Genomic DNA, 6482 nt, shown 5'->3' with positions numbered 1-6482 from the left:
GGTTGGGCCATGCGGCCCCCCGGGGTGGGGGGGGTGGGAGGTGGTTTGGGGGGGGGGAACCCGCACTCGCGGGCGCCTCGGCCGGGTCCCGGCGAAGCTCTGGGCGAAGCCGGCGGCACGGCGGGCAGCCGGCCAGTGCCCGCGGGGCCGCCCCGCTGCACACCTCCGCCTCCCTCCATCCCTCCTTCCTTGGCACCGGCCCCACGGCGCCGCCGGGCACCCGCTCCCCGCTCCCCAGCCTCGTTTGGATTATTATTAATTTTTTTTTAGTTACTAGTTTTTCCATTTTTCTTCTTTTTCTCACTTTTTCTTCTCTTTTTGCCCCCCCCCCCAGCAGCACCCTCCTCAGCCGCGGGAGCCGCGCCGGCAGCACCCATAAACACAGAGCTTCCCCCCAACCACCTCCAGGCAGTAATTAACCCCCCGACGCGTTAACGAAGGTGCCCGCCTGCAATATTAATGCAGGCCGAGCCGGTCGAGCACTTCCACCCCCCCCCAGCTTTGGGGGGGGGACAGGACGGACAAGCACCGCATTTCCCCGTCCGTCCGTCCCTCCCCACCCCAAGCCGGGGTGTTTGGTGTGCCGAGCGCGGCCGTTCTCAGCCAGAGCTGGAGCGAAAGGCGGGGAAGCCCCTAGCGTCTCCCCGACTGCGGCCGGGCGCAGCGAGCCGGGCGCCTTGGCGGGCCTGCGGCGGAGGCAATTAGCAGCGTGAATTATTAACGAGCAGCCGGTCCGGAGCTGCTTTAATAAAGGATGAGTAAGCAGGGGAGGGAGGTGGCTGCTGGCTCCTGCGTGGGGCTGGAGAGCGGGGGGAAACTGAGGCACGGGGTGGGCAGGGGGTGGGGCCCAGGCGTCCGGGCAGGGGGACTGTCCCCCATCCCCACCCCCATTAATGTGCTGTGTTGGCTGGGAGGGAGGGATAGAGGATGGAGGGGGATGGACCGAGGGTGAAGGGGGAGGGATGGAGGGATGAAGAGGGATGGATGGGGATGAAGGAGAAAAGACAGAGGGATGAAGGGGGAAGGATGGAGGGATGGAAGGACAGCAGGATGGAAGGACGGAGGGATGGAAGGACAGAGGGATGAAGGGGGAAGGATGGAGGATGAAGAGGGTATGGATGGAGGGATGAAGGATGGAGGGATGAAGGGGGAAGGATGGCAGGATGAGGATGAAGAGGGTATGGATGGAGGGACGGAAGGACGGTGGGATGGAAGGACAGCAGGATGGAAGGACGGCGGGATGGAGGCTGGAGGGATGGAAGGACGGCGGGATGGAAGGACAGCAGGATGGAGGCTGGAGGGATGGAAGGACGGCGGGATGGAAGGACAGCAGGATGGAAGGACAGCGGGATGGAGGCTGGGGGGATGGAAGGACGGCGGGATGGAAGGACGGCGGGATGGAGGCTGGAGGGATGGAAGGACGGCGGGATGGAAGGACGGCGGGATGGAGGCTGGGGGGATGGAAGGACGGCGGGATGGAGGCTGGAGGGATGGAAGGACGGCGGGATGGAAGGACGGCGGGATGGAGGCTGGAGGGATGGAAGGACGGCGGGATGGAAGGACGGCGGGATGGAGGCTGGGGGGATGGAAGGACGGCGGGATGGAGGCTGGAGGGATGGAAGGACGGCGGGATGGAAGGACGGCGGGATGGAAGGACGGCGGGATGGAGGCTGGAGGGATGGAAGGACGGCGGGATGGAAGGACGGCGGGATGGAAGGACGGCGGGATGGAGGCTGGAGGGATGGATGGGTGTGAAGGAGGATGGACGGGAACGAAGGAGAGATGGACAGAGGGATGAAGGGGGGACGAAGGGGGGCGGAGGTGGGGGGGCTGGGGGCGGGTCCCCCCGACACCCCTCCCACCCAGGAGATGCGGGCGTGGCCGCGGTTGCCAGGGGCGTGGCCGCGGTTGCCAGGGGGCGTGGCCGCGCGGATGGGGCGTGGCCGCGCGGCCCCCGCCCCGCGCCGGAAGCGCCGCTCACTTCCGCTTCCGCCGCCGCCACCGCCGGAAGCGCCGAGTGCCCGCCGCCGCCGCTCGTCATGGCGTCAAGGTTACTGCGGGTGTGCGCGGCATTGCGGCTGCCGCCCGCGCCGCCCGCCCGCGTCCTGCCGGCCCGACACCTCGCCGTGCCCGGTGAGCCCGGGGAGGGCCGGAGAGCGGGGGGGGGGGGCGGGGAGGGGAGCGGGGCGCCGGGATGAGGGCGGCGGCGGCGGCCGATCTCACGGGCCGCGCCGCTGCCTGCAGGCGGCCTGGCCAGCGACGAGGAGCAGGCGACGGGGCTGGAGCGGAAGGTGCTAGAGGCCATGAACAAGGGCCTGGTGAGAGCGGGCACCGGCGGGTGGAGCGGGGCTTTGGGGAAGGGCGAGTCCCGGGGGGGGGGGGGGGCGGCGGCTGCGGCTTTGGGGGAGGTTGGAAATTTGGAGGGGGGTTGAATCTCCGGGGGAGGGGGAAGTCCCCGGGAGAAGCTCGGGCTGAGGGAGGAACTCAGAGATCGGGGGGGGGAGAGGGTGGGGTGTCCTTGGGGATAGGGGGGGTGAGTGGCCCAGGGGGCGGCGTGGAAAAGCTCAGGGATGTGGTTTCCTGGGGAGGGGGGGCATTTGGGGGATGTTGACCCCGGGGGGGGGGGGAACCTCAAGGACAGAGGCGGGGCTTAGAAATTGGGGGGGAGTTCGAGGATGGGCGAAGTGCTGGGGTGGAGGAGGCTCAGAAATTTGATGGGGTCAAATCTCGTGGAGGGGGGGAAACTTGGGGCTAGGCGGGCTGTAAGTGCCACCCACCCACTGACCCCCCCCCCGGCCCTCCAAACCCACCCACCAGGACCCCTACAGCATGTTCCGGCCCAAACGCTACGCGGGGACCAAGGAGGATCCCAACTTGGTGCCCTCCATCCATGACAAGCGCATCGTGGGCTGCGTCTGTAAGTGCCCCCAGCCCTTCCCTCGTTGTGGGCGGGGTCCTCACCCCCCCCCCAACATCCCAGCTGCCGCTGGGCCCCTCCCCAACTGCCTTTCCCCCCACACACACCTTTCCCCACGCCAGGTGAAGAGGACAACAGCTGCGTCATCTGGTTCTGGCTGCACAAGGGGGAGGCACAGCGGTGCCCCTCCTGCGGCGCCCACTACAAGCTGATCCCCCACGAGCTGCCTCACTGAGGCCGCCGCTCGCCGGGGCCCAGTGGAGCCGCTGCGGCGCCCTTCCCTTTGCCCCCTTCCCTCCGTCTTGTTCTTAAATAAATAAAGAGTTGTTGTGTGGAAACTCGGCTTCCTCCTTCCTCTGCTCCCGTCTGCGCTGCTGAGGGGCTCCGCATGAATGACCCCGGAGCAGAGCCTCGTCGTTAATTTATAATTATTACTATACTGAATTTACAAAAAAGGGAAAAAAAATAGGCAACCGTGTAGAGTTATTGTACATGTGTCGGGGGGAGTGGGACTCTGTGCCGGGTGCTGACCCCCCACCCCAGCTTCCCAGGGCCGCTTGGAAAAGGGGGACGATGCTGTTCCCTGCGCTGGGGCGGAGGCTGGTGGCCCCCGTGGCAAGAAGCGGCTCCCCCGACCTGCTCTTAAAACGTCTTCCGGTGGATGGCCCGCAGGCCGTCCTCCTCGTACTCCTTCTTGGACACCCACATCTTCTTGAAGGTGTCTAGCGAGGCCAAGATGGAGCCGCTGCGGGAGGGAAGCAGGGGGAGGGTGAGCGGGGAGAGGGGCGGCCGGGGGCCGGGTGGGCTGTGTCGCGGGCGCTCACCCGATCCACGTGGAGTACAGCCGCTCCTGCGGGGCTGAGATCTGCGAGAGAGGCCAGCGGTCAGCGGGGCGCCGGCGACCGGAGCCCGCCGCAGCCCCCCCCCCCCCCCGCCCCTCACCTTGATTTTGATGTCCTTGGGGGCCAGTTTCTTCACCTCGCTGAGTAGCCGGTCCCCGAAACCTGGTGGGGAGGGAGAAAGTGTGTCTGTGGGGGGGGGGGTAGCGGTGGCGGGGACCCTGTGGGGAGCGGCGGTGGGCACCTTTAAAGAGCGTCGAGCCGCCCGAGAGGACGATGTTGGCGAAGAGCGTGCGGCGTAGGTCCAAGTCGGACTTCTGGATGGCGAAAGCCAGCACCTCGTGGATGCCCTCGCTCTCATCACCGATGAGATCCGGTTGGAAAAGCAGTTCAGGCGCCCGGAAGCGAGCTGCACCCACCTACGCGAAGGCGACGGCGGCTGCCGGAGCTGCTCGGGACTCACGCCCGGCTCTCTGCCTTGCCCTTACTCACATCCAACGTGCTGCCGTCGGGCAGCGTGTACTGAACCTTCTCCGTCTCCAGCGCCTCATCCTTCTGGGGGCTGATGGAGAGGTAGCAGGCTCGCTGCGGAGAGAACTGGGGGTGAGGGGGGATGGCAGAGCCCCGGCGCCCGCCGGCCCGCTCCCCCCTCCCTGCCTCACCTCCTTGATGGTCTTGACCACCTCGAACTCGGCCGAGGTGTGGAAGTCGGAGCCCTCCTTGCGGAGGAGCAGCCGGAGGTAGCGGGAGACGTCGCGCCCGGCCACGTCCACCCGCATGATGGAGTGGGGCATGGCGAAGCCCTCGTAGATGGGCACGGCATGCGTCACGCCGTCGCCCGCGTCCAGCACCACCCCCGTGGTGCGGCCCGTGGCGTACCTGGGTGGTGGGGACACGGGGCTGTCAGCCGGGGGGGAGCTGTTTCGCCGCCTTCCCCCCCACCCCCGCCCCAGCTCCCTCCCGGTGCTCACAGGCTGAGCACGGCTTGCATGGAGATGAAGAGCGCCGGCACGTTGAAGGTCTCGAAGAAAACCTCGGCTGCCTTCTCCCGGTTCTTGCTGGGGTTGAGGGGCGCCTCGGTGAGCAGCACCGGGTGCTGGGCAAGAGCAGGGCATGGGTGAGAGCGCGAGGGGCTGGCACCCGGTTCCCAACTCCACGCGCCCGCCGGGGGCTGCTACCTCCTCAGAGAAGGTCTGGAGCTGGTCCTTGGAGTAGACGTACTGCCAGATGCGCTCCATGTCGTTCCAGTCACGCACCACGCCGTGCTCCATGGGGTAGCGGATGGCCAGGAGGCCCCGGTGCTCCTGGCGGGGCGGAGGCGGCGCTCAGTGGGGGTCTTTGGGTGCTTCCCCCCACCACCAACCACCACCACCCTTGGGTGCTGCCTGCACCCTGCGGTACCTCAGCTTTGGGCCCGATGAAGAGGTCTCCCTCCAGCGCCCCAGCCATGACACGGACGTGTTTCGGGCGGCCCACACTGGCGAGAGGGAGTGAGAGGAGGCGCGAGGGTGGCCCCCACCCAGGTGTAGGGGCTGCCCCCTCTCCCCCACCCCATACTCACTAGTTTGGGAAGCAGTACTTGGGGATCTGGTCGCCAGCGAAGCCGGCCTTCACCACCCCAGAGCCCTGCGGGACAGGGCAAGATGCTAGGCGCCAGCCCCACATGGCACCTCGATCTAGAACCCTGGGGTTCTAGAGCAGGATGTCTTCCATCACCCACCCACCACCCCAGCCCTCCCTTCCCAGCTGTGTTAGACCCCCCCCTCGCCCCCAGCCTGGCTCCAGAGCAGGGCGCAACCATGGTGTCTGGAGTGCAGGATTGCTCCTGATCAAGAACGTGAATCTAGAACACAGTGTGTCCCCACGCTTTGCTAGAACCCCCACCCCTGGCTCTGGACCACAGGGTCAAGCCCCTCCCAAGCTCTAGATGCTGAGATCCAGATCCCGGGGGGGGGGGTGCCACCCTGCTCTAGGTCACAGCTCCCTCCACCCTGTGCTGATCTAGAACTCAGCCCCCCTCCCCAACAAGGGACAACCCTCAGGAGAGGCGACTGGCTGGGGGGGCAGCTCTAGACCACCCCTGCAGGCCCCGCCCCCCGCTCCAGGCCCCGCCCTCGTTCCAGACCCCGCCCCCTCCAGACCCCGCGCCCCGCTGCAGGCCCCGCCCCCCGCTCCACACCCACGAGCCCTCCCGCCCCCCCGCCTCCGCCGAGCTCTCCCTCCGCTGCAGCCGGCTGGGGCCTCACGTTGTCGATGACGACAGGCTGGTTGGCGATGACGTCGTAGGCCTCCATGCCGGCGGGCCCGCCGCCCGCTCGCTGCGCGGGGCTCGGCGCTGGACGCGGCTCCGGGCGACGCTCCCCTCCCTCCCTCCCTCGCCCGCTCCCCCCCCCGCCACCGCCCGCCGCGCAGCCTATCCCGCCCGCCGCGCCCAGCCAATGGGAGCCCGCTCTGCGCGATTGACAGCGGGGGCGCCCGAGCGGGGGAGCGGCGCGGCGGGCGGGGCCGCAGCCTGACAGCCGCCCAATGGGCGCCCCGCGGGGGCGGGCCTTCCGCATCAAGCCTGGCTGCGCCGCGCGGCCGGGGGGGGGGGAGGCGGGGAGCGGTGATGTCATGGCTCCACTCTTAAAGAGACCGCGCACCGCTGGGGGGAGGGGGAGGAATTTGGGGGTGCCCGGGGGAGCTGGAGGTGCCTGGGGGAGCTGGGGGGGTTTGGAAGTGCCCGG

The 6482-nt window shown here is 68.2% G+C and overlaps 2 protein-coding genes across 2 annotated transcripts; one reads left to right on the top strand and one right to left on the bottom strand.

The window, feature by feature from the left end:
* Nucleotides 1-1991: 1991 nt before the first annotated feature.
* Nucleotides 1992-3255, top strand: LOC134151848 (cytochrome c oxidase subunit 5B, mitochondrial). Its single transcript, XM_062596713.1, has 4 exons — nucleotides 1992-2133; nucleotides 2245-2318; nucleotides 2818-2917; nucleotides 3040-3255. Exons 1-4 carry the CDS (start codon nucleotides 2040-2042, stop codon nucleotides 3150-3152), a joined length of 381 nt encoding a protein of 126 aa, XP_062452697.1. The 5' UTR covers nucleotides 1992-2039; the 3' UTR covers nucleotides 3153-3255.
* Nucleotides 3256-3326: 71 nt separating this feature from the next.
* ACTR1B (actin related protein 1B) lies at nucleotides 3327-6121 on the bottom strand. Its single transcript, XM_062596711.1, has 11 exons — nucleotides 6003-6121; nucleotides 5318-5382; nucleotides 5158-5233; nucleotides 4935-5060; nucleotides 4728-4852; nucleotides 4419-4635; nucleotides 4249-4341; nucleotides 4001-4175; nucleotides 3860-3921; nucleotides 3742-3782; nucleotides 3327-3662 (listed from the first exon to the last, which is right to left on the bottom strand). The coding sequence occupies exons 1-11, from the start codon at nucleotides 6048-6050 to the stop codon at nucleotides 3560-3562; spliced, it is 1131 nt and encodes a 376-aa protein (XP_062452695.1). The 5' UTR covers nucleotides 6051-6121; the 3' UTR covers nucleotides 3327-3559.
* Between the last annotated feature and the right edge of the window lie 361 nt (nucleotides 6122-6482).

This window comes from Rhea pennata, chromosome 28, assembly GCF_028389875.1.
Source record: "Rhea pennata isolate bPtePen1 chromosome 28, bPtePen1.pri, whole genome shotgun sequence".
Classification (NCBI taxonomy): domain Eukaryota; kingdom Metazoa; phylum Chordata; class Aves; order Rheiformes; family Rheidae; genus Rhea; species Rhea pennata.
This window is presented reverse-complemented; position numbering and strand designations above follow the sequence as displayed.

Excerpts from the sequence above, each read along its gene's own strand:
- ACTR1B (XM_062596711.1), bottom strand. The coding sequence starts at position 6,050 with ATGGAGGCCTACGACGTCATCGCCAACCAGCCTGTCGTCATCGACAAC. Across the intron at positions 4,342-4,418 it reads TGGTCAAGACCATCAAGGAG|CGAGCCTGCTACCTCTCCAT; the intron begins GTGAGGCAGGGA and ends TTCTCTCCGCAG. Across the intron at positions 3,922-4,000 it reads CGGCTCGACGCTCTTTAAAG|GTTTCGGGGACCGGCTACTC; the intron begins GTGCCCACCGCC and ends CCTCCCCACCAG.
- LOC134151848 (XM_062596713.1), top strand. The coding sequence starts at position 2,040 with ATGGCGTCAAGGTTACTGCGGGTGTGCGCGGCATTGCGGCTGCCGCCC. Across the intron at positions 2,134-2,244 it reads CCGACACCTCGCCGTGCCCG|GCGGCCTGGCCAGCGACGAG; the intron begins GTGAGCCCGGGG and ends CGCTGCCTGCAG. Across the intron at positions 2,918-3,039 it reads GCGCATCGTGGGCTGCGTCT|GTGAAGAGGACAACAGCTGC; the intron begins GTAAGTGCCCCC and ends TCCCCACGCCAG.